The following is a 26,685-nucleotide window of genomic DNA, read 5'->3' as shown; positions in this document are numbered from 1 at the left end:
TTGTGAGGGGGCTCTTGGAGTCCTAGTGGACAATCACTTAAATATCAGCCAGCAGTGTGCTGCAGCAGCCAAAAAAGTCAACACAGTTCTAGGCTGCATAAACAGTAGAATCAAGATCACATGAATTGTTAATGCCTCTTTGTCATGGCTTGGAAAGACCACACTTGGAATACTGCATCCAGTTTTGGTCACCACAATTTTAAAAAGATGTTGAGACTCTAAAAAGAGTGCAGAGAAGAGCAACAAAGATGATTAGGGGATAGAGGCTAAAGCATATAAACACTGGTTGCTGGAATTGGGTATGTCTACTTTAATAAAAAGAAGGACATGATAGCAGTGTTCTGATATCTAAGGGACAAAGAAGAGGTAGTCAACTTATTCTCCAAAGCACCTGAAGGCAGGACAAGAAGCAATGGATGGAAACTAATCAAGGAGAGAAGCAACCTAGAACTAAGGGGAAATTTCCTGACAGTTAGAACAATTAATCAGTGGAACAACTTGCCTCCAGAAGTTGTGGATGCTCCAACACTGAAAGTTTTAAAGAAGAGATTGGATAACCCTTTATCTGAAATGGTATAGGGTTTCCTGCCTCAGCAGGGGGTTGGACTAGAAGACTTCCAAGGTCCCTTCCAACTCTGTTATTCTGCTATTTATTGACTGCATTGATTAATGATAAATTTTCCAGTCTTTATTGTGGTGGTAAGTCGAGTACTACCTACTGTATGTTGTAGCTGCAATTCTGAGCAATTTTCAAGAAGGAAGTCACATTGGGACTTTCGGTTTGAGCTTCTTCAGCGACAGACCGAAACCTCGTCTCTGCGAGGCTTTGATCTGTGCTCGCCGCTGGAGCGCCCCGAGCCGGCTGGTTTCGGGGCTAAGCCACCCCGTCTGATAAAATAGCTATCGTAATTCAGTGGAATGCTTGTCAATAAATAAATGTAACAAAAGGTATATTTAATTATTTATAAAACATATGTGAAGAGAAATAAGGGAAAAATTAATTATGGAGATTATATGTGTTTTTAAGGAAGTATGATATTTAATTGAAAAGAAGTGTTAAAGATGTTAAGATTTTAATGATTATCAATGATAGAACTGAACTGGAATGGAATGAGGGTTTATAATTACATATATTTTCAATCTTTCTTTTTTTTAAAAAGAATATAGTGTGTATTATAAGAATGTACCAAGCAGAATTCAATTGGAAGTTATGTATTATGTATTATATTGAAGGTCATAAACTTAAGGTATATATTGAAGTTTAAATAAGAGTTGAATGGATGTTTAATGAGAAAAGATAATATGAAATTGAAACAGAACAGACGAAAGTATAAATATAATTATTTGAATTGAGATGAGATCATCAAAATAAAATTGAGAAAATTAAAAGAGGGGAAAAACTATATAGAAAATGTAAAATAGTATAAGATATGGAATAGAATACAAAAAGAAGCATGAAATTGAGTTTTGTGTCTGTATAAAGAAGTTCAACCCGGGACCATGCTATTTTCAAAAAAGATGTTTTACTTGTATTTTGTGTGTGAAAACCCAAATAAAACTTTATTAAAAAAAGAAGAAGGAAGTCACATTAATTGTAGCCAGTAGGCACAGAATTGTAACATTAGTCCAATTTCTATGCAGAAGCAAAAGTTTGATTCTATAGAATGTTGTACGCATGCCCACGATTGATTCTCTTGTACTTGCATGGAAGAAGCATCTTTGGAGAGTGACATATCATTTATTCAGCAGTAGCTTCCTTCTAATTGGGATAGGCATACCATCAGTTTATATTTCATTTTTTCCCCTGTTTAGTCACTTCCCAGAACTGGCAAGAGAATGTTCATCAGAAGATTTCAGGTAAATAAATATTGGGTACTGGTAATGTGTAATTGTTGTAATTGTAGGCCTGTAAGATGGCTCAAGATTGGGCACTTTGGGGAGAGGTACTCTTGGGGACTTTGGGGGGTTGAAAAATAGGAAAACATACATACAGGAGGGGCCCTGGAGAAAAAAAGAGGTCTTGTATTCTTTTATGGAGGGACGCAATGGCTCAGTGGCTAAGACACTGAGCTTGTCGATAAGAAGGGTCAGCAGTGCGGCGGTTCAAATCCCTAGCACCACATAATGGAGTGAGCTCCCATTACTTGTCCCAGCTTCTGCCAATCTAGCAGTTCGAAAGCATGTAAAAATGCAAGTAGAAAAATAAGGGCCACTTTGGTGGAAAGGTAACGGTAGTCCATGTGCCTTTGGCGTTTAGTCATGCCGGCCACATGACCATGGAGATGTCTTTGGATAGCGCAGGCTCTTCGGCTTTGTAACGGAGATGAGCACTGCCCCCTAGAGCCGGAAACGACTAGCACGTATGTGCGAAGGGAACCTTTACCTTTACCGTATTCTTTTATGATACCCTCCCCTGACTTAAGGACTTCTGGTGTGTTTATTTTCAATTCTCAGAATCCCACATGCTGGCTTAGATACTGAGTTGGGTGGCTGTATAAATCTTCTTAACAAAATGAATAAAATAAAAATAGGGGTTTGAGTTCAACCTAACTGGAAAGCAGAGTAGATAAAGAAACAAATAAATGCAATGAAACATGCCATGGAGTGAAACAGGAGATAATTCTGAAAACAAAAGGCTGTATCAGTAGGAAAGTTTGATTATCATTGGAATTACTCTTCTGATTAAAAAAAAAAACAGATAAATGTATTTGGTACAGGCAGTCTTCGACTTACAACAGTTCATTTAGTGTCTGTTCAAAGTTACAACGGCACTGAAAAAAGTGACTTATGACCGTTTTTCACAATTATGACCATTGTATCATCATGTGATCAAAATTCAGATGTTTGGCAACTGGTTCATTCTTATGACCGTTGCAGCATCCCAGGATCATTTGATCCCCTTTTGCAACCTTCTGTCAAGCAAAGTCAATGGGGGAAGCCAGATTCATTTAATAACTGGGATACTAACTGATCAACCGCAGTGATTCACTTAACAACTGTGGCCAGAAATGTTGTAAAATGGGGCAAAAATCACAACAGAAATGTTGAGCTCAATTGTAGTCATAAGTCGAGAACTATCTGCATTTGATTATTGAACTCGTCATTTCCAAACCATAATATATGCACTTAATAGAAATGCAGCTCTTCAGGAATCTTATCACCCTTTTTATTATATTCTTAGCCGGCTTCCGCCTCCTATTAGTGAATCTTGTGAATTTGATGATCCAAGACTGCTGCAGAACATTGAGGCTGATCACGTAAGGCCATTCTTCAGAATTTTCCCATGAACTATTGCTAAAATATTTGTTGCAGTCATAAAACACTTGGGTATGAACTATTCATTTGTGGCCTCAATAGCCTTCCTTTATGATCTAGACCAGGGGTGTCAAACTCATTTCATTGAGGGCCTCATCAGGGTTGTGTTTGACCTTGGGGGGCTGGGGTGGGCGTGGTCAGGATGGGCGTGGCCAGCTCGACGTCACTTGTGTCAGGGACACCTGTGGTGGCCTGAGTGCTCTGCCAGTGAAAAACGGGTTCCCAAACTCCGTTTTTAGCTGGGACGGCCTCCTGCAACCTTCTGCCAGTGAAAACAGAGCTGGGAGAGGGCTGCAGAAGGCTGTCCCAGCCGAAAACAGAGATTGGGAGCCTGTTTTCGCTGGCAGAGGCACTATGGGCCAGTCCTTCGCTGCTTCCAGGGCAGTGGCCTCACGGGCCACCCTAGATCCGGATCTGCCCCGTGGGCCTTGAGTTTGACACTCTGATCTAGATCACACCACACTCTAAACTATGGCATAGTTTGCCCTAGTGCAATATGTACTAACTGGGAATCATGGGTTAACTTGTGGTTAATTGAAAGTACTTTTATCACAACTATGCTCTTAGTTTACAATAGCTCAGTTTACCTTGGCCATGGCCTCTGTGTCTTCTACCTTGAAGTAAGACTTTTGGCTTCTCCTTCTGGTCTCTAGACCTAGAAACAAGAATCCGAATGGCCAGGAATGGTGCTTCTCTGGGTGCAGCAGTGGTATTTTTCCATGGTCCTTTGTTTTCACTTTCCTAAGTACAGTATGCAGGGAAATAAAATTTAAAAAATCAAGAGAGTGGGGAAAAGAGCAGGTGCAAATATGACATGGATTCTGGTTGATAGAGATGGTGGCCAGGAAATAGCATTTGGCTGTGATATGCTATATAACCTAATGCCCTCTCTGGGTATAAGTATTGTAGCTGTGATTTGCCTTAAGCCAGGCTTAGTGTGTTGACTAATGTGCTTATTGGATAGCTTAGAGGGAAACCATGTGACTTATCACTTTTTGGGGGGTAGGGTGGGATTATGAATGAATCTTCTGTCCATTCCTCTTTCTGTGGCTGGTACTTAGAGATAACTCTGAGCTAATGGTTTAAACCATATGGTTTGATATTCAGCGGTAAAATAAATAGGGCATCACTGCTGATTGTCCATCAAAGGGTGAATAGCAGCTTTGTAGAAGAGCTGATGTGATAAAATTGCCCTCATTGTTCTCAGAAAATTGGGTGGATGGGATCTATTGTAAATTGTGAACATAGACAAAAGCAAACTAAATAATTGATTTAACTGTAATGTAGGGAAATTATGGGATGTCTCTCCAGGCCTGACTTTGCTGGAAAAAGTAGATTGCTTTGTGTTATCAGACCAAGCTTGTGCTAAGGGCATGTATCAGGAGGTTAGGTGATATTCTTTTCATATGAACAATGATGGCAAGAGAAAGCAAGAAACAAAGAGGATGATTGATCTCACCTGGCAAAGCTGTTCTTACCTTATTACCTTAGATAATTATATTATGCAGCTTATTGGATTTTACTTGGCTAAAATCCAATAAGCTGTCTAATGTAATTATCGTTTTGAAAAATAACAGAGGTGAAGTAGCATCCAGCCACTTTATTTGCTCTCTGCCTCTAACAGAAAATTGAACTTTTTTTCCACAACGTCACAGGTCCTGTTCATTGGACTAACATGACCCTTGCATTTCAGCCCACAGCTATGCACATCAAAGAATTCCTCACTCTGCTGGCTGTGTGTCACACGGTTGTTCCAGAAAGACATGAAAACACCATCATCTACCAGGCCTCCTCTCCAGGTTAGTTACTGACCCTTCCATTGAAACAAAGAGCCATTGAAAGGGACAAGGGACTGAGGGAAACTTATCTAGATTGTGTTGGATTTATATTTACTGTACCCACATTCATACATACACCATCTAGAGCAGGGGTATCAAACTCAAGGTCCACAGGGGTGCTTAGATCTGGCTTGTGGGGCTACCCTGGAAACAGTGGACCAGCTCTCGGTGCCTCTGCCAGCGAAAACAGAGCTTGGGAGGGGGTGAGCTCCATTTTCGCTGGCAGAGGGCTGCAGGAAGCCATTGCAGCTGAAAACCTGGGGTACCACAGGTGCCCCCGACACAGGTGATGTCCAGCTGGCTATGCCTATCCCAGCCATGCCTCCGCCCGCCCACCTGAGGTCAAACACAACCCTGATGTGGCCTTCAATGAAACTGAGTTTGACACCCCTGATTTAGAGCAGCAGTATCCAACCTTGGCAACTTTAAAATTTGTGGACTTCAATTCTCAAAATTCCCCAGCCAGCATAGGGAATTCTGGGAATTGACACCCACAAGTCTTAAAGTTGCCATGAGTTATGATCTCTAGACTAGAGTTATTAGAGTGAAGGCCAGGAGCTTCCTGCAGTCTAATGTTAGGAATAAGAACATTGGGGTCAATGCAGATAGAGAATAATAAGGTATTCTTTGTAGCTGAAGCTTCAGGCCTATGACTGGTTTCCTGGACATTGTCCAGTTCTGTGGCAACAGGAGGATTGCACAGGGGGCAAGACAAGTACAAAGAAAAATAGGGCTGAGAAATAGATAGCTCTGAATAAGTTATTTTGTTGAACTTGGTCCTCCACCCCGCCTAAAAGAAACCACAGTAATTTTTGTCTGAATCAGAGATTTCACATTTGCTGAAAAGAGGTAGATTTTTTGGGGGGCATTCTGTTTGGAATTAGATGAAAAAGGTCACCTTAGTTTTTCTCTTCTTCTTAGATTTACCTCTTTGTCCCAATATTATCTCTACAACACTCTAAAGCAGGGGTGTCCAACCTTGGCAACTTTAAGACTTGTGGACTTCAACTCCCAAAATTCCTCAGCCAGCAATTCTGGGAGTTGAAGTCCACAAGTCTTAAAGTTGCCAAGGTTGGACACACCTGCTCTAAAGCAATATGATATTAGGATTATATTTCATTGATGTTGAAAGAGTTTGATTTTATTGGATGCTTTTGAACTATTTTAATGTGTGGTCTATTTTGCTCAAAAGTTGCTAAGAGTGGTACAGAAATGGTACAGATGTGATACAGAATTGCTTTTAAAGTGATACAGAAATGTTTTTAAAAATAAACCAATCAACTAGATTACAGGTAGTCCTCAACTTACAGCAGTTCATTTAGTGACCTTTCAAAGTTACAATGGCGCTGAAGCAAGTGACTTAAGATTGTTTTTCACACTTATGACCGTTGCAGCATTCCCATGGTCACATGATCAAAACTCAGATGCTCGGCAAGTAGTTCATAGTTATGACGGTTACAGAGTCCTGGGGTCATGTGATCACAATTTGTAATCCTCTGACCAGCAAAGGCAACGGGGAAGCCAGATTCACTTAACAACTGTGTTACTAACTTAACAACTGCAGTGATTCACTTAACAACTGTGGCACAGAAGGGTCGTAAAATGGAAAAAAAACTCACTTAACAAACGTTTCACTTAGCACCATACCAATTTGGGCTCAATTGTGGTCGTAACTCGTATATATGGGAGCGTTTCCAGCATTTTTGAAATGAAGGGCTTAACAGTATTACCTAGTTTGATGTTTGCAATCTCAGATTTTTGCAAAACCGTGAAGGGGTTCTTCTGGGGCTGACTGGGGTTGTGTCAGTGCTGTATTGTCTGCCTGGAAACATCCTGACTGTGGGATTTCCTGAAGGTTTTTCAAGTCTCCTGTCGATGAAAAATTTAAGGACTACCCATTGCAGACATGATGACAATAATGAACTCAGGTTGCCTTTCAAAGAAGGTTGCCTAACATTACTGACCGAGGTTTCTGAGACGAAAATTACGTACACGGTTATTTTAAAAACAAGTCTTGTTTTATTGCAAAGCTGGGAATTATTTTCATTCCCAACCGGTAATGAATCTCAAACAGTCCCTCGAGATAAGCACCCACCTTTCTTTCCTATGAAATGATGCCAATAACAGAAGTGTCAAATGAACTAGAAAAAAAACCAACCGAAGTACAAAGAACTTCAAAAATGCATCTGAACCGAACGAACGACTTTGCTTCCTGCAAAGGTTTCGTTATCTTTGCCTGTCCTTTATACCTTATGGGAGGGGCAATCACCTCCCAGCCTTTTGTTTCAACTGCTCTCCCCTTTTGTTTCAACTGCTCTCACCTTCTAGCAGCTCTGTGCACACGTGCCCTGGGAACAGGCTCCCCTGGGTCCTCTGCCTCGCTGCTGCCAGACTCCGAAGGCTCCAGAGGCAGCACCCCACTACTAGATGGTCCTGGCCCCATCTCTGCATTGGAAGCAGGACCCTCATCCGAGTCCTCTCCAGATTCCTGGACTGATCTCCTTTCTTCCCCACTGTCCAATTCCGCTGCCACAATCACTGTCCAATTCTGCACAGGCTACCGGCGAACCACAACAATTCCTGGCAGATTTCTGTTAAAGAACCTCTGATCTGAGTGGACTCCTGAGATGTTTGGAAATCTTCTGCAGCTGTTTGGGGAATGGGATGATGTTTTCATAAAGGCAGATCTGCACTGTCTTTTTATTGTGTGTGTGTTTTTTTTAAAGAATCCAACTCTATTCCTGAATTTGTAATGGCAGACTTTTTCTCTTCTCAGATGAAGGCGCTTTAGTCAAAGGAGCAAAAAAACTTGGCTATGTTTTCACTGGGAGGACACCACGTTCTGTCATCATCGATGCGGTAAGAGTGTGTGGGAAGGAAGTATTGTGAGGTCATTCCCAAATTTTTCTATAAGACTGCTCTGGAAATATTGCAGAGAAATAGGGCAAACAGGGCAAAATATCCCTGAGAAGATCCATCTATTTCAGTGTTTCTCAACTGTGAGTACTTTAAAATGTGGGGACTTCAACTCCCAGAATTCCTCATCTGACTGGGGAATTCTGGGGCAATTGTGGGAGCTGAAGTCCACACATCCTGAAGTTTGCCAGAGTTGAGGAACACTGATCTAACTGGTTAATTGGCAAAGCAATTCTACTCTTAGTCAGAATGGAAAACAATTTTTAACGCTGCCAGTTGGAAAGTGAGAAGTTGAAATAACGAAATCTTACCAAATTGTGCTTTTGGCATGCTCAACTAAAAGACTACACTTGAATCATTTATGTCCGTGTTTCTTGAGCATTTCTGTCTGATGTCATATTAATTTTTTGAGATGGCGAAATGCAAACATGGATATTCTGCCTTGGATTGGATTGTAATCTCTCCAATAGTAGCCTCTCAGGTTCTTATAAAATCCAAACAAAAAGTATCTTGAGGAAATTATGTTTTCTCTTGGGCTCTTACTGATTGGGCAGCCTGTGAAGATTAAAAAGAAAACAGTGCCAACCCTAAGCCACCATTGACAATAACACAACCAAGAAAAAGTGGAAGAAGTTTTAGATGCACTGAGAAAAAGGTAGACAATCATAATCTTCTTTATGGAGTAACAAAACTTTTAAGAAATTTTAACGATTTTCAATACAGCATTTTTAATTCTGAGATGGCAATTTTGGCATGTTCTTAAGAATATAAGTACATGGTTGTGCCCAGCAGAGGGAGCTACTTTCACATTTTTTTAAAAAAATATGGATATTTAAAAACAATGCTTGCCTTCCAGTTCTTTGTGTATTTTTAGTTTTTCTTTTACTAAAGTGTGCCTTATTCTGTTATGATCCCAGCTAGGAACAGAAGAGACATATGAGATCCTTAACGTATTGGAATTTTCAAGGTAATTGGTTTTTAATGGCAATTGCAAGAAGTAAAAGGAGGGAAACACTTAGGAATGTCCTGCAATTAAAAGAAATTTTCTTTGTTTCATTTCATTTGTTGAGCTTATATTTCACTGGAATTTTCTTTGGTTTGAAATCTTCGAAGGGCAGCAATATAAGCTGGAGAGGTTTCAGTGGGATTTTACCTGACCTCTATTAATGGATTATTTACCTTTCATAGGCAGAACTGAGAACTAATAGGTAATAGTTAATATTAAAGAAGTAATAGAACTGAGAACAAATCTTTGTCCTATCTGCAGATTGAATTATCTGCGAACATATATAGCAATACTTTAAAAATATATAATACCAATATTTCATGTTTAAACAAACAAATAAATAATACTTGCATACAAGCCCTTCTGTGGATAAGCCAGCCGTCAATTTTTTAACCAAAACATCATGAAACATGCAAACTTATCAACAGGTGGCTTGTTTTTCATGGTATTTTGGTTAAAAAATTGAGGTTTGGCTTATATGCAAGTATATATAGTATTTTCTTACTGCAAATAACCAGCCTGTCAGTCTTACTGAACTTCACTTGGAGAATTTCAGAACAAATTAATAGCACAGAAACAATTTTCTCTCTCCCTTCTTCCAATATTACTTACTTTTTTAGAATAGCTATAAATGATAAACACAGTTGCTAGAAATATGGTTCTAGGCTATTTCTGATATTTCTTAGTAATTCTGATTTTTACAGCAATTAGAGACAGATGTTCCATACAAGGCAAAATCTTGTTCTGTTCCTCATGCAGTTGGATAAATCTAAATATTGGCCTACATTTCATGTTGGAAATCCCATGACTAATCTTTCCCCTTCTTTCTTTCTCAAAAGAGGGAAAAGAAAAGGGGGAATAGATAAAACTGGAAAAGAGTTGATAATGTGATTAAGGCAGTATCAGAAACCTTTGAAAATATTACTCTTTCACTTTTCACTGTATCAATCTTGGGAAGCAGGGCAGAAATATCCAATAAATTATAAACTTCAGCATCTCTGACAATTTAGCCTTTATAGTTCATTGCTGTCAAACCTGACTTAGCTGCATGGCAACTTAAACTACATGATTTTGAATTAAATAGTGTTGTACACACACACACACACACACACACACACACAACATTGTAAAAAATACTGCATCAGGGCAGATGCTGAAAATATGACATATAACTTGAGTTGAAACGACAATACCTGAAGAGAAGTGAAGAGAAGGACCAGGGAAGACATGATAGCAGTGTTCCAATATTTGAGGGGCTGCCACAGAGAGGAAGGGGTCAATAAGCTATTTTCCAAGCAAGGCACCCAAAAGCCAGACAAGGAATAATGGATGGAAACTGATCAAGGAGAGATTCAACCTGGAAATAAGGAAAAATTTTCTGACAATGAGATCAATCAAGCAATGGAATAGCTTGCCTTCGGAAGTTGTGAGAGCTTCATAAATGGAGGCTTTCAAGAAGAGATTGGACTGCCATTTGTCAGAAATGATGTAGGCAGGGATGGGATCCAACCTGTATAACTACCAGTTCTGTTGCTCTGCATCGTGTGCAAGTCATGCAAGTGCAATTTACGATCTGCTGAGCTGCCCGGACAGCTGAGCAGTGCTGCGTGCAAGTGCGCAGCGCTTTAAAAAGCCCTTTTTTCCTGCTTTTTCAACCGCAGCTGTGCCGCGCAAAGCAGCTGTGGTTGAAAACGCAGGAAATAAAGGTCAGGTAAGAGCCCGGGCGGGCAGGTGGGCCAAAACAGCAGCAGACATAGAACCAGTTCTATGTATACTCTCTGTTTGCTCTTTTTCATAGCAACCGGTTCTACAGAAGTGGTAGAATCCCACCCCTGGATGTAGGGTCTCCTGCTTGGTCCAGATGACCTACAAGGTCCCTTCCAACTCTGTTAATCTGTTAAATCTGTTACCTTTTAAAGATTATAGGAACGATGAAACTCCCTTTTTATGTACTAAAATGGTAATCATGTGCTAAACATGGTTGACACATCACATTGTTATACAATAATACTTCCAAAATGTGGGCTTTCCTTCTTTCTGAATCTCAATTCATTTTTGATATAGTTTTACCTGTACAAAAATAGAGATATTTTGATTTAGTTTTCATTTGTTATTTTCTTTCTTTAAGTCCCACTCCCAAAAGTTGCAGTTGCAGTATGTATGTTGTGATTTAATTTAAAAAGTACATTCCTAAAACTAGATACAAGAACTGTTTACACCGTAATTAAGCTGCACACACACACACACACACACACACACGTGCTGTGATATACTCTGCTATGTTGTATACCTGAAAGCAAGTTTGTTGTAGTTAAGACATCAGGCTAGAAACTAGGAGATCATGAGTTCTAGTTCCACCTTAGGCACAAAGCCAGCTTTTGGGACCTTGGATCAGTCATTCACTTTAAACCAAGAAAGAAGGCAATGGCAAGACACTTCTGAAAAACTCTACTAAGAAAACTGCCAAGACTTGTCCAAGATTAAATCAAAGGCCCCAGTAAATAAAAAAATCTGTCTGTCTGTCTGTCTGTCTGTCTGTCTGTCTGTCTGTCTGTCTGTCTATCTATCTATCTATCTATCTATCTATCTATCTATCTATCTATCTATCTATCTATCTATCCATCCATCCATCCATCCTGACATTACAGATAATTTATGACATTTTTTTTAAAATAAATCATATTGAAAGTTAATCCAAGATGGCGACAACGATGGCTGTCTCGGTAAAATGCTGTCTCTAATATTAAATATTTATACACCATAGTTTATAAATCACATGTAATGGAATGTGTGGATGAGTTTGGATCTGAGGGAAGGAGATGCTGCCTAGGAAATAATCAGATAAGAGAAGAAGGATGGCTTAATTGTCAGAGAGAGAAACTTGGGAAGGATCCACTCTAACTGATCTGACAGTTAAAAATGGCAGTGGAAAGTTTCTATCTTCAGACTTGCAAGATCTAGCCATACAATAAAATATATGTAGCTCATATGTCATGTTTTCTGTCTGATTTCCCAGGAGGACTGACTCAAAGACTGGCTTTATACCACAGGATAAGCCATTATTAAACAAACTAAATCATAGTCTGGTACACTGTAAAGTTAGTCACTAGGTCAACCTTCCCCAACATATTTTACAGATACATTGGGACTATTACAACTTTGGAAATTCCTAAGCCTTCTTTATTGCTTTTTTGTGACATTATTAACTAATCCTTACTCAAATCTCAGACTAAATTACTGTCAATTTGCATTTATGAAATACTGGCAAAATTATTCCATAAATATCTTCCACCACTTAATGCAGGGGTGGGCAACTATGGCCCTTTTACGAATTATGGACTTCAACTCCCAGAATTCCTGAGCAAGCCATGCTAGCTCAGGAATTTTGGGAGTTGAAGTCCACAAGTCATAAAGGGGCCATAGTTGCCCACCTCTGACTTAATGGCAACTTTAATAATCATTAGCAACAACAACAACTTCTAAAAATTACAATGAATGTTTGTCTTATTCCCAGTGATCGAAAGAGGATGTCTGTAATTGTCCGGACTCCAGATGGTCAACTACGTTTGTACTGCAAAGGAGCTGTAAGTATCTCCAGCCTATTGACAAAAGAATTGTGTGGTAACCCATTTTCTTTGGCATGTGTAAATATTAATGACAATAGTACTTGCACTGCTATTGAAAATTGTGCGTTCTATATGTCTCAAATGTTTCAGTAGCCATATAGTGTGGAATGTTGAGATGTTAGGATGAAAATATCTGGAATGAACTAACTGGGGAAAATGGGCTTAAAAGCCAGTGGTTCTTAATGTTTTTTTCACCACGGACCCTCTTTAAATACCTTTTGTGGCCATGGACCACTAAGACTTCATTCAAGATTTAAATCATAACTTTTTTGAAGGTTTTGTGGACCCCCTGGGATGACATCGCAGCCCCCCATCGCACCCAGGAGTGTGATACAACCAGTGTAACAACCGGTTCAGTGAATCATAAAATGGGGCAAAACTCAACAAATGTCTAATTTAACAAGAGAAATGTTGGGCACAATTGTCGTCATAAGTCGTATTATATCTCCACTCCTACAGATTGGACAATGTATTCATAGTTCATCATTATCCATAAGAGCTACTACTTCCTTACAATGAAGAACATTTTTCACACTGTTTGACATTTTAAAAATCTGAACCACCTTTGCTATCATGGATAATGTCAGACTTTTCATTGGTGGTAAATTGTGACTCTCCAGAAGCTCAGCTTTGCAGCTAGATATTACCCAGAGAAGAAACTTCACAGTCACAACATGGCTAGATAAGTTGTTTTGTTGCATATAAGGGGGGGCGGGGTGTCATAGCTACTTCACAGCAGAACACTCAAATCTTATATTAATATGTCAGCTCAGGTTTTAAATCTTAGTCTTTTTCTTCCTACATTTTGAGTTAATAAATTCTTGGTTGTTCTTTTCCTGATCTTAAGAGTTAGAGACATTGAATCCATATTTAGCCAAAGATTGTGTTAGATTGGATATTACTGGTCTGTGCCTCATTAGTTTTATCCCTTATAGATGGACAGAATATATGTCTAAAAAAGAAATGCAGGCATCATTATGGCAATTATTTATATACATTTTTTGTTGACAGGATAATGTCATTTTTGAGAGATTATCCAAAGACTCAAAGTACATGGAGCAAACTCTATGTCATCTTGAATATTTTGCCACAGAAGGTAAATACTTGTTTATTGAACTGTTTATTTATAGCACTCTAAATATTTGCTTATTGATTTATTATTGCTCTTCTCAAGTATCAATGTGTGCTGTTCTGTAGCTAAACAAATTCTGTTTCAGAACATATGAAATGAGAAAGTTTGGGAAATTTCAGAGTTAAGAATAAGCATATATTATCCAGTCCTGCTTTTCTAAGACCGAATAAGATATAAATGAGACATCCTTGTTAGAAAACACAAATTTGTCAAACTTAGCTTTCTCCATCTTATATTCATTCATTCATTCATTCATTCATTCATTCATTCAGCTTTTGAATCAATTTGACCTATTAAATACATACCCTAAATTTATACATATTTCTATGCCAGTTTTCCCAATATGTATACTTTTGTGTGCACTTTTCCTAATATTATGCACATTTATGTATTTTAATCTGGTTTATATAAATGTGAAGCTCATTTTATATTAACAAAATACATATATTGATGTGACCCATTCCCTGATATGTCCATATTTAACTGGAGAACTACATTTTTAAATTCATTTAACTGGAAAACTACATTTTTAAATTCTTCAGATTGCAGATATCCAAATATTGGCCTATCAGTTGGCACATTGATTCAGAAAGTACAAAAGCAAGAAATGCATAGAAACAACCTAAGTGTCCAAACTCGCTTTCCATCCTTAAAATCATAGCCTTGAACTCATCTATTGTCTTTGCTATTCCAGATTTCATAAAGTTGCAAAATTAGTGTGACAGAAAAACGTAACAGGGACACAAAAGAAACAAAATGTTGAAGAAAGTTACAGTTACTCATTACATTTGCAGCCTTTTAAAACTCGTGTTTGCCTCTAGGCAAAAGATATATTGAAATGCAGCTTAGTTCATTCCTCCATGTATTATTCAAGCCAGCGGTGAAATAAGCCTTGTTGAAAATGGACTTTGTCTGGACTGAGACTTTATTTAAAATGTGAAAAAGAAAAGATTATTGGAGTGAAGCAATGCAATAGACATGATATGTCTCAAGCTATTAGGTCTCCACAGATGTTAACTTTCTTAAACTTTGGGGCCAGAAAGGCTGAAATTGATAATGAGACTGATGGATGAAGAAATGGTCCATGTAATACTCATTTTATAAATGTTTAAATACTTTTTTTTAGAGCAAACTACATCAATGCAGCCCATATTTTTCCTGGATTTCTTTAAGAGTCAATCTCTGTGGCTACTGCAGTGAGTTTTGTTATGTGGCATCAATCTTTTATATCAATCACTTATTGATCTGAGGGCTCTCTTATATAGTAAATGTTTAATGGCCCTGCACTGCAGGAAGAGCCTTGTATCTCCTTCTGCCTGAAAGTTTTATTTTTCTTTGTTTTAGGAACACTTGCATACTCATAATATAGCCTTTCTGTTTAGTATGGCAACTTTCCCCATTTTTTAATACTCGATGGGCAATAGAAGACAAATAAATTACACTAATGTTTGTGAATACAGACAATGATCCTGTAAAAATCAGGTTGTCCATATTCCAAAAGGAAGAAGCTGTTCTCCAGATTATTGTGGCTGTCATTTACTGTGAAATCAAGGCAAATAGCATGTGATGATTAAAAAAAAAAGGGGTTAATGCTACAAGTTAGCGAAACTGGGAAGCTAAATATTTATCTCACACCAGGATACTCTGCCTTACATTCACAATATGGGTAATCCTTGACTTACAACCAGGTAATCCTTGATTTACAACCATTCACTTAGCAACTGTTTAAAGTTATAATGGAGTCCCCAAAAGCTACTTAGAACCCAGTTTTGAAGTTTCAATGGCCGACACCCTTCCACTGGTCATGTGACCACATTTTGACTGCTTGGCAACCAGCCCACATTTATGGTTGTTTCCTGTGCCCCAGTTACATGACCACAATTTATAGCAGTTTTGCCAGAAACCAGCATTTATTTCCAGTTTTTTTTAAGCATTTATTTCTGAAAAACAGCCCATAGTGAACAATGGGCTTGCTTAACAACTGTGGCATTCACATTTCAAAAAATAAAACTGCATTGTGCAGTGCCAAATGTTACGCTGGGCCCAAATCTGCTTGGTATGTTCTTTCCTTAGGAAATGTGGACAGATAGTCTTTATTTAGCAACTGCCTCGTTATTGACCATTTACAGTTTACACAGCGGATGAAAAAAAGCATCCTGCCCTTGCATTTGTAACTTTAGCACAGGATGTCAAACTCAAGGCCCGTGAGCCGGATCCGGTCCACAGGGGTGCTTAGATCTGGCCCATGGGGCCACCTTGGAAACAGAAAAAAACCAGCCCACGGGGCCTCTGCCAGCGAAAACGGAGCTTGCGGCCCTACCAAGCTCTGTTTTTGCTGGCAGAGCAGTTGGGCCACCACGGGCACCCCTGACACGACTGACATCGAGCTGGCCATGCCCACCCTGGCCATGTTCACCCAGCCATGCTCACCCAGCTCCCCAAGGTCAAACACAACCCTGATGCAGCCCTCAATGAAATCGAGTTTGATACCCCTACCTTAGCAGGTTGGTAAAGCAAAGGAAAGTCAAAGTAAGGTCATAAGCACCATTGTAATTTAAATGATGTAGTAAAAGTTAACAACTGAGTTGTCAGCCCCAATTGTGATTGCTAAACACGGACTAGCTGTATTCCTTGTTTTGGGGGATTTTATTTTTTTTGCACCAAATACATTTGAGTGTATAATTTATAATCTCAAATGTATTACTCTAATAAGTTTGAAAATCAGCTTCTGTATGTGAAGGCAGTTTGGGGTTTTCAGGTGCATCAAGTTTGTTCATTTACTTAATAATTGCTTTCCTGTCTGAAGTTTAAGCTAACTTCTCTAGATGTTTGGGTTGAACTTCTGTACTTCCTTTTCTAGGTTTGAGGACTTTGTGCATCGCATATGCAGACCTATCAGAAAACTCTTACCAGGAATGGCTGGACGTATATAACGAAGCCAGCACGAATTTGAAAGATAGAACTCAAAAGCTGGAAGAGTGTTATGAGATAATTGAGAAGGTTAATAAACATAATTTTGCTTCTTTTAATTTGTACTCCCTCCTTTATTCAGATGTTGCACAATTATGCCTTGGAGAGAAAGAGTTCAAAATGGGGCACTATTCCAATCCAAGTTTTACACAGCTAAGATTATTATATTTGCTTGGAGAAGGAGTATCTCCAAAATGCTGTTTGTTAGGAGCTACTTGAGTATTATCTATTTATTAAATCAGTTGCTAGTCACTGCAAACAGCTGGTTGGAGCTTGGACTCTGCTTGTGTCATAGGAGCCCTGCCTTAGGTGGCCCCAATCTTCAGTTGCTGCTATTCATAGTTGGGTTAGTCTCAGATCTGCCTCATTAAATCATACATGATTTTGGTTCTGCCTCATTAAATCATATATGATTTAATCATATATTAGTGGAGCCTGGGGAGCCAGTAAATAAAATGAGTCCTTCAGGTTTTGGGAAAGAGAAGGCGAGTAGCTTTGGTCATTTGGAAGCTCTCCTGCATTTGTAAAATACGCAACTGTTTGTGAAGTTAGATTTTTTTGATTTCCATTTAATTCCACAATTGTTTACAGAAAAAGTACTAGTTGGAAAAGAAATGGGTACTAAAAAAAAAGAAAGAGAAAAAGGAGGGAGGGGCGAGGCTTATACCGCCCAATCTTAGAAAGGGTAGGTAAAGTAGACAGTTTAAGTTGTTTTGGGGTTTGGGGAAGAGCTCAGAGGGATATTCCACAGACCACTCTAGTGGGATTCTGAATAACGGTCGACTTTGAGTTTGTATTGACAACTGCTATTGTCCCAGCTTTTCTGCTGAGCAGCTGTCTCTCTCTCTACATGAGTTGCCAAATGCTGTGGCTGGGTTGATGGTGGTCTTGGGTGATTTTAGTCTGCCTTTCCTAGGTGTGAGAAAAGTCATAAATGACTCAAGAGTTCAAGACTATCATGGCAACCATGGACCTGATCAGTAGTGGGATTCAAATTAACCACCGGTTCGGTGGGTGTGGCTTGGTGGGCATGCTTTGCCTAATGTGCACATGCAGCTTTCCCCACACCAGCGGACGCCTGCAGCGCCAACCAGCTGGGAGGATAAAGAAGAGAAAAGCGCAGGGGCGGGTGGGAGGGCCAATCCTGCACTTTTTTTCTACTCACAGCTGATTGTAGGAGGCCTTTCCACTCTCTCAGCTGATAGTTGGAAGCTTACTACGGTTCAGATGAATCGGTCTGAACCAGTAGCATACCACCACTGGACATGATGCTGGCTGTTGAATGTCCAACTCATAAGAAGAGCACACACTGCAGTTGTTGTTTTTAAAAAAATCTCAGACAGTTGTGATGCTATCTGGAATTGAGGAAGGGTTGTTATCATCATTTCCCCATCATGGACTTCCAGTTGGAGTTCTTTAAGGCCTCCCTTCATCACAATTGGTTTGCCACAGAGAAGCAATTGATCTAGAAGGAGCTTGGGTTGTCCGGGGACTTTTGTGTCTGGTTTGGTTGAGATCTTAGTTATTGCTTGGAAATTAGTGGGTGGTGGGTTACCTTGGATTAAATCATACATATATGAAAAACTTGCTGCTTTGAATCCTGGAGAATCCCTTGCATTTTGTGCAAGATGAAATGGCAAACATAATGCAATTGGCAGAAGATGAACAAAATCTGACCAAGAATGAGTAAAGAGTGTGTGTGAGTATAGCTTCACTCTTATTACATCAGCATATGCAATCATCCAGATGCAACAATATGAGTAGTTAAACGTAAGCTGTTCTGGTTCCTGGTAACCACCTATATGCAATTCTTAGCTTTAAATTATGACACTCTACTGTAGTTATTTCTGTCCACCCTATTATGTTGGGCAGAATAAGCATGCTCCTGGTCCCCTTTTTGATCCAGTGTCATCTAATTGGATCTAGGAGAAAAGCATTTAGTTGGATATCACCCTTTGGGAAGAAATCCCACCCTCTCCCATTCCCCCAGATTCAGGCAGGCCTGATCTTATTTGGTTTTTTTCAGAGCCTCCCTTGTAGAGCTGTGAAGTTCTGTTTTTCCTTCTGTGAATTGGGCCAGGATGGTAATTGCGCCTGTCTTGCTGGGAGTGAGAATGTTACTGAGTGCTATTCCCAATCCTGATTATGCACTTGTGTTCAGATGTGGTTTTTAAATTGACTTTTCTATCATTTTTCTTTGGCTTGGCTTATTCAGGATTTTTACTGATGCACACTGTCAAGAATTGTAAATTATAAATTTCTTAAATAAATAAGTCAGTTCGAATAAGACAATTTGACTTATAGGAAGTTTTGATGATTTTTCAACTTCCCTATAAAACTGCACTGGTTAGAAATCCTGGAAGGAACTTGCTGTGTTTTGGAAAAAGGAGCATAGCTTGGAGCAAGGGTCTCCAACCTTGGCAACTTTAAGCCTGGTGGACTTCAACTCCCAGAATTCCCCAGCCAGCACTGGGGACCTCTGGCTTGGAGGGAAGCAACAAGATTATTTTCCAGCTCTTTGGAGGTATCATTATTTAGGACCTTTTCATCTCAGACTTTGTAGACTGGGATGAAATTGAGAAGCTAGTCCACAAGAGTGTGCTGAAAAATGGAACTAAAATATGACAGTAACCCATCTCTGTCCTTTCCTACTGTCTTGGAATTTGTCTACTAAAGGGAAGGACCAAAATGGATGAGTTTATCTTTTCTTAAGATAAAGAAATGGATAATTTTTTTTCCTAATGCCACATTTTCAAACATTAATCATTTTTTCACACTTAGGTCAACTGCTCAAAACTGCTCAAAAGCTTTCCATTCCTGTGGCTTACCATTTGGTTTAAAAATACTAAATCAAAAGATCGTTTTCCTGGAACACATGTTTAAAAGTGTTGTTTTTTTAATTGCTACAGCATAACTTTCAAAATACACTAATCATCTCTTAAATGAACATTTGGCTTGTACGTTTGGTTTGTAACCTAACCATTCCTCTTCCAGAATACATCATGTAGTGACTGAATATATACACTTTCTCTTTATGGAAACATCGAGTTCTGTTCAATGTTTTTCAAAATATCAGTTATTTTTTAACCCATTAAATATAATATATTTGTAGTTACAGCTTTTGGCAAATGATATGCCTCCCTCCCTAAACGTGGAGCAAGGTTCAAATTGGAGCTCATTTGTAACTTACGAATGCACATGTACTGTAATAGATATATAAATAATATCCTTCATTGGGTATAAGCTAACAGCACACAAATGACTATAGGTGCAAAAGAGCACATTTAACTTAATAAGGGCAAACAGCACATGCTATTAAGTCCTGCATGGCTGCCTACCTGGTCGTATCAACAGTACAATCTACTGTGCTGATTTAGAAAGCTATCATCATCATTTAATGATCCCATAATTCCTGGTCGGGGTGGAGTCTGGGCAACTGAATGGAGCTAGCAGAGCGTTTAATGGCCAGATGCAGAGGTGGCATTCAACAGGTTCTAACCAGTTCTGGAGAACCGGTAGTGGAAATTTTGAGTTGTTCGGAGAACCAGCAAATACCAGCTCTTACTGGAGATTTTACAGTATCCTTCCCCTGCCATGCCCACCAAGCCACGCCCACAGAACCGCTAGTAAAAAAAAAATTGAATCCCACCATTGGCTGGATGCCCTTCCTGTTGCCAATGTGAAGTTTTTTTTCAGCAGATGTATTCTCATTGTGCCCAGAGAGATAAATATCTGCCTCTACCTAGGATTGAACTCAATTACCTCAATTGTGAGGTAAGAGCTCCACCTCTAGGTCACTGCACCACTCTATTTAGAAAGCTATAAACCTGCTACAAAAAGAGTACCTTCCTTCTAAATCCCTTTTAGAAATCAAGCTTCTAGACCAGTGGTTTCCAACCTTTTTTTCACCCCGCACCCCTAAAGAAATTTCACTCAAACCTCGCACCCCCTGAAATTTAGACTTTAGGAACTACTGAACGCGTTAAATATATGGTAGGATTGAATCTTTTCAGCTATATATGTGACGGCCACTAAATAACGATACTTAACTCTAAAATGAAAACAAAGTTAATCCATTGCATAATAAATAAAAATGCCAACATATAGCCAATGTCCTATTATTTACTTGGACTTTTCTTGCACCCCCTGGCCTATCGTCTCGCACCCCAGGTTGGGAACCCCTGTTCTAGACAATGGATGGGAAACATCAGGTAACCATTTCATTTAATTCTCACTTGACATGGTAATTCTACATGCTTCCCTCCACTGTTGATCTTTTAAAGTTTCAATTACTATTATTTCTTAAAGCAGGTGGTATTCTGATGATTTCTGAAATGGCTAGCTTTATGCTTATATGTCCATTAACTACATTGGTTTGTCAGCAACAACAACAAAAAAGTAAGACACAACTTGCTATCAACTTGCATCATCCATTTCTTTCTCCTTCAGGAATTGCTGCTTCTGGGTGCAACAGCAATTGAGGATCGCCTTCAAGCTGGTGTCCCGGAAACAATATCTACTCTAATAAAAGCAGAGATCAAGATTTGGGTACTAACGGGGGACAAACAAGAAACTGCTATCAATATAGGTAACAACTCTTCCATTTTCCCAGTGAAGTTGTCCTTTGCAAATGCCACCAGTTATAAATTGTAGATCTTGAAGTTAGGGTATAAATGAAAGATGACTGTTTTGGCGAGTAATCTGACTGATTGGAACTCTATAGGAGACAATCAATCCAATGGAACAATTGGAAAATTCCTGGAATATTGCACCCATAATTCCAAGGAATGTCATTAAAGTGCAGGCAATTTGATTGATTCTAGCTTCTCATTTTATATATATATGTATTAATTATGCTACATTATGCTACTTCAGTGGATAATAAGGGTATGACATGCTGAAAGAAATCTAACCAATGAAATAATTACTGCAATAGCATCATCGCAAATTGCCAAATATATTGTATGAATCAAAAGTTTTTCTTTTAATGGAGCTGCAGTAAATGGGGCAGAGAGAATCAGTCCAAATAGGATGGAAGGAGCAATTGTGAGCAACTTCAAGTATATAAAAATAATAAATGATCTATGATTCAATGTTTTATAAATAGTGTAGAAACCCAAAAGGATAATATCACAAAATCATTAAAAACCTTAACGTTCCTGTGGTTAAATCAGTTTTCCTCAATAAAACTTAGTCACTTTCATTTTGACATATAGACTAAATAGTAACTAAAACCCAACAATTATATAGCATCCTGAATTTAATTTTAAAAATCAATAATCCCCAATGACAGTTGCAAAAATTCAAACAGAATGTTTGCTAGTTTCAGGATGTTTAAATGGAGCTTAATATCAGCTTTCTAACGTTTTCATTATAGTATTAATATTTTATTCCTGTGTTATATGAACAATCTGTATTTCACCATTACCCCATTGCTTTTCAGCTCCAGCTCTGCTGCTCAAGCTTTATTTTTTAAGTTGAAGGATTGATTGATTTCTATAGCTGCCCATCTCAGTCAATGACTCTGCGCAGCTTACAATTCAAACAATATATTAAAATTAAAAACTTAGAACATTTTAAAACAATAAAAACATCATATCTGTATCTATATCTATCTATATCTATCTATATCTGTCTCTATCTCTCTCTATATCTCTATCTCTCTCTCTCTCTCTCTCTATCTATCTATCTATCTATCTATCTATCTATCTACCTACCTACCTACCTACCTACCTACCTACCTATCTTGCAGGCGAGATACTTGGCCAGTTAGCAATACAAGATAGACCTTAACACCGGGATGGCGAATCTATGCCACATGTGGCACGCAGAGCCATCTCTCCGGGCACGCCAGCCGTCGCCTGTTGCTCTTCTGGGTTCCGGTGCGCACATGTACATTAGAAAGCAACTGGCTAACTGGTCTTCTGGTTTCTAACGTGTATGCATGCACAAAGACCAGCTGGCTGGTGCCCATGAAAGTGTGAAGACCAGCTGGCTGGCTGGTTTCTAATGGGCATGTGTGTGCCGGCTATCTGGTCTTCACGCATGGAGGCATGTGTATTCCTAATGGATTTTATCATTAAAGGGTGCTGGTAGTCTTAACTTCCTGCAAAAGTTTGAGGGGCTGCTTTTTGCAAAGTTAATTTAAGCTGCAATTGTATAACTCCAGTTGTCCATTCTCTATTTTCCATGTATTCAGTAACCCCCCTCCTTATTAACAGTATTACTGTGTACTTGTTCCTGGAGTTTAATTTTTCACTGTTCTGTTCAATTCCAGGTGCTCTTGCACCAAGTGCTTTTGACTTTTGTGATACCAAAGACAATACCCACTAAGACCAGGAGTTCAACTATAATTTAACAAAGGCTTTTAATGACAGAGTCCTGAATTCACTTGTATTAAGTAGAGTTTAAATAGCCAGTAGGTCCTATTAGTTACACTTAAAACTGGAATAGCCTCCTGAGAAGCAGGGGTGGGATTCTACCAGTTCGCACCTATTCGCTAGAACTGGATGTTAACATTCTAAGCAGTTTGGAGAAGCTGTTGTTAGAAGAAATTACTGGCCTAATCCTATAAGGAAGGCAGGAAGGAAACATTCTGGTGTTGCTTACAGAAATTTCCTTTCCGTTAACCCTTATTACATTCTTGGCAGGACTAGACTTCCTGTCTCAGGAATTTCTCTGGAGTTTTTTCCCCCTCCTTTGCTGGTACTTTACTTGTGTGGAGTGACCATTCAAAGTTACAATGGCACTGAAAAAAGTGACATGACCATTTTTCACACTTACGACTGTTGCAGCATCCCCACAGTCATGAGAGGTCAGGCAATGTGCCTCAATGTGAGTAATATTGAGTTGGCCACGCCCAGCCAATAACATGACCCACAAGCCACGTCCACCCAGTCACATGACCACCAAGCCACGCCCACCAGCTAAGCCACACCCACTGAACTGGTTGTTAAAAAATTTGAATCCCACCCCTGCTGAGAAGTAACATTTGAAATGAAGCGTCAGTAAATCATATGGTATTTCTTGTTTCCCACAGTAGCAAAAAATGTAAAAATACATTCAGTAGCTGAAACAAATCAAGGAGGATATTCAGTACAGAACTTGATGTCAAAGCCTGAAGCCCAATTATGCCATGGGAAGAAGGAGAAATATTACATTTTGTCTGCTTGAGATAGTTTTTTGTTGGACTGTAACTGTACCTTCCTCTCATATAATCTGTTCAATGCCATTAGATTGATAGGATAGATAGATAGATAGATAGATAGATAGATAGATAGATAGATAGATAGATAGATAGATAGATAGATAGATAGATAGATAGATCAGGGGTCTTCAAATTTGACAGCTTTAAAACTTGTGGACTTCAACTCCCAGAATTTCTCCTCTAGTCGTGTTAGCTCAGGAATTCTGGGAGTTGAAGTCCACAAGTCTTAAACTTGCCAAATTTGAAGACCCTTGTGATAGATGATAGAAGATAGATAGATATATAATAGATAGATAGATAGATAGATGATATTGATAGATAGAGGATAGATTGATAGACAGACAGACAGACAGACAGATAGATAGAAGGCAGACATTTCTGCCTTCTCCTGTAAACAGTTTAATATTATCACAGGCCCTTTTCTCTTTATATCTCCAAGGGAAGTGTATGTGGGTGTTTGAGTGAGAAATCAATCCCAATACAAATCTCCTTGCATAATTTAATGTGAGCTCTTGCTGATTACTGAGGAATTCAGTAGAATGTGCCTTGCTATTCTCTAGTTCCACTTGTCAAGTGGCGTCTTGCATGATATGAAAGATGTAAAATAAAACAGCAAAAATAAGCTTAGAAATTACTGTTCACTGCTGCAGCTGTTGTTCCAATCAAAAACTACCAGAAAATCCCTTTCAATTAGTTATACCAAATTTGTAACAGTTTAGGTCCACAGTCATTCTCAGGGGAAAAACCAGGTCTCACTTGATGAATAATCCTTAAAGCTGTTATTTCTCAAAGAATTTTTAAAAACATAATTTGGCATGCCAGACCTCATTCTAGCATTGTGAAAGTATTCATCGTACAGGTCTTTAGAGAGACCTTATAGAAACTCACTGAATTTGTCTATAGTTTTTATTCTTGATAATAAACTTTAACCCTTCCCCAAATTTTATTCAGTTTTATTCGGTTTTAATCTAATACTTTATGTTCATTTACGTTACTATTCTTCACTGTGAGTATTGTACACTTTTGCAAATAATAATAATACACATACTTTTCAATAAGACAATTTATCTGATAGTAGCTGGGCTCGTGCATTATACCTATTACATCAAATCATGATGTGTTTTTGCCTAGGTTTGTTGAAGAAATCAACAAACAAATACATTTAATCAACAAATAAATCGCAGGGACCTGATTCACCAACAACATAAGCAATTAAGCCTGTTTTACAAACTGTAGTGGCTGGGTTTACAAATTACCCTAAGCTAAAGCCAGCAAGCCACATTAGACTAATGTGAAAATAGAATAGAATAGAATAGAATAGAACAGAACAGAACAGAATAGAATAGAATAGAATAGAATAGAATAGAATAGAATAGAATAGAATAGAATAGAATAGAATAGAATAGAATAGAATAGAATAGAATAGAATTCTTTATTGGCCAAGTGTGTTTGGACACACAAGGAATTTGTCTTGGTACAAATGCTCTCAGTGTACATAAAAGAAAAGATACATTCGTCAAGAGTCAAGAATCATAAGGTACAACACCTAATAATAGTCATAGGGTACAATAAGCAATCAAATCATACTAGGAAACCGTCAATATAAATCATAAGTATACAAGCAACAAAGTCATACAGTCAACAAGTGGGAGGGGATGGATGATAAGGAATGATGAGAAGATTAATAATAATAGTAATGCAGACTTTGTAAACAGTTGGGCAGTGTTGAGATGGGCTTTCTTTGACTTCAATGTGCACATAGAACAAAGAGCCCCTCCATTCCAAAAGACTATCTACAGCAGGGGTGTCCAACCTTGGCAACTTTAAGACTTGTGGACTTCAACTCCCAGAGTTCCTCAGCCAGCTTTGCTGGCTGAGGAACTCTGGGAGTTGAAGTCCACAAGTCTTAAAGTTGCCAAGGTTGGACACCCCTGATCTACAGTATATAGTATAAGAGCCTAAGTGGTGCAGTGGTTAGAATGCAGTAGTGCAATTACGTCTGCTGACAGCTAGCTGCCTGCAGTTTGACAGATCGAATCCCACCAGGCTCAAGGTTGACTCAGCCTTCCAAGGTTGGTAAAATGAGGACCCAGATTGTTGGGGGCAATACTCTGACTCTGTAAACTGCTTAGAGAGTGCTGTAAAGCACTATAAAGTGGTATATAAGTCTAAGTGCTATTGCTGTTGCTATATACTACAAAAACTTTCATGGACCCTGCACCATGGAATTGACATTTGGCAAAATTTATAGTTGCTTCAGTGCTGCTACGCTGCCCAGAGATTCAATAGACTGGTTCTGTCCCAGCCCTCTGGTGACCAAGTAGATAGTCCACAATTGGATGTTGGAGGCTGATCAGATCCAGTCAGGCCACCAGGAAATCAGAAGTCACTTTCACTCGCACTGCATTTTTGCCTTGGTCATTCTGTTTCTCTGTTTGGGTAAGGAAATATCTTTGAGACGATGAGCCAATGGGTCACAGGTTGTCGAGTTCTCCCATAAAGAGTTGAATTAATTGCTTATTAGTATCCTGACTTCATTGTTATATTCTCTTTATGCTGGGCTCATGCTATGGCTTTGGAACTAGAGTCATTCTCCATCTGCCTCTATCCAACTACTGGAATTGGACATAGTGAGTGCACTTCAAATCCCTATTTAAGTAATGTCATCTAACAGG

At 38.9% G+C, this 26,685-nt stretch overlaps 1 protein-coding gene and 1 long non-coding RNA gene across 29 annotated transcripts in view; one reads left to right on the top strand and one right to left on the bottom strand.

Annotated features, from left to right (window-relative positions):
- Positions 1-26,685, top strand: part of ATP8A2 (ATPase phospholipid transporting 8A2) — a 367,147-nt gene that overhangs the window by 101,666 nt on the left and 238,796 nt on the right. For all 28 annotated transcript variants that reach the window (XM_087966309.1, XM_087966285.1, XM_087966283.1 and 25 more), the window contains 9 exons: positions 1,813-1,857; positions 3,182-3,257; positions 5,009-5,114; positions 7,930-8,012; positions 8,987-9,036; positions 12,590-12,659; positions 13,713-13,797; positions 16,694-16,833; positions 21,253-21,391. In XM_087966309.1, coding sequence (XP_087822435.1) covers positions 1,813-1,857; positions 3,182-3,257; positions 5,009-5,114; positions 7,930-8,012; positions 8,987-9,036; positions 12,590-12,659; positions 13,713-13,797; positions 16,694-16,833; positions 21,253-21,391 — 794 coding nt within the window. The remainder of the gene's footprint in view (positions 1-1,812; positions 1,858-3,181; positions 3,258-5,008; positions 5,115-7,929; positions 8,013-8,986; positions 9,037-12,589; positions 12,660-13,712; positions 13,798-16,693; positions 16,834-21,252; positions 21,392-26,685) is intronic.
- Positions 1-26,685, bottom strand: part of LOC148130399 (uncharacterized) — a 103,620-nt gene that overhangs the window by 37,694 nt on the left and 39,241 nt on the right. The window lies entirely within an intron of this gene.

The sequence above is a fragment of the Notechis scutatus genome, chromosome 5 (genome assembly GCF_049901735.1).
Source record: "Notechis scutatus isolate UNSWTSFEM ecotype Mainland chromosome 5, rNotScu1.2, whole genome shotgun sequence".
Classification (NCBI taxonomy): Eukaryota; Metazoa; Chordata; class Lepidosauria; order Squamata; family Elapidae; genus Notechis; species Notechis scutatus.
This window is presented reverse-complemented; position numbering and strand designations above follow the sequence as displayed.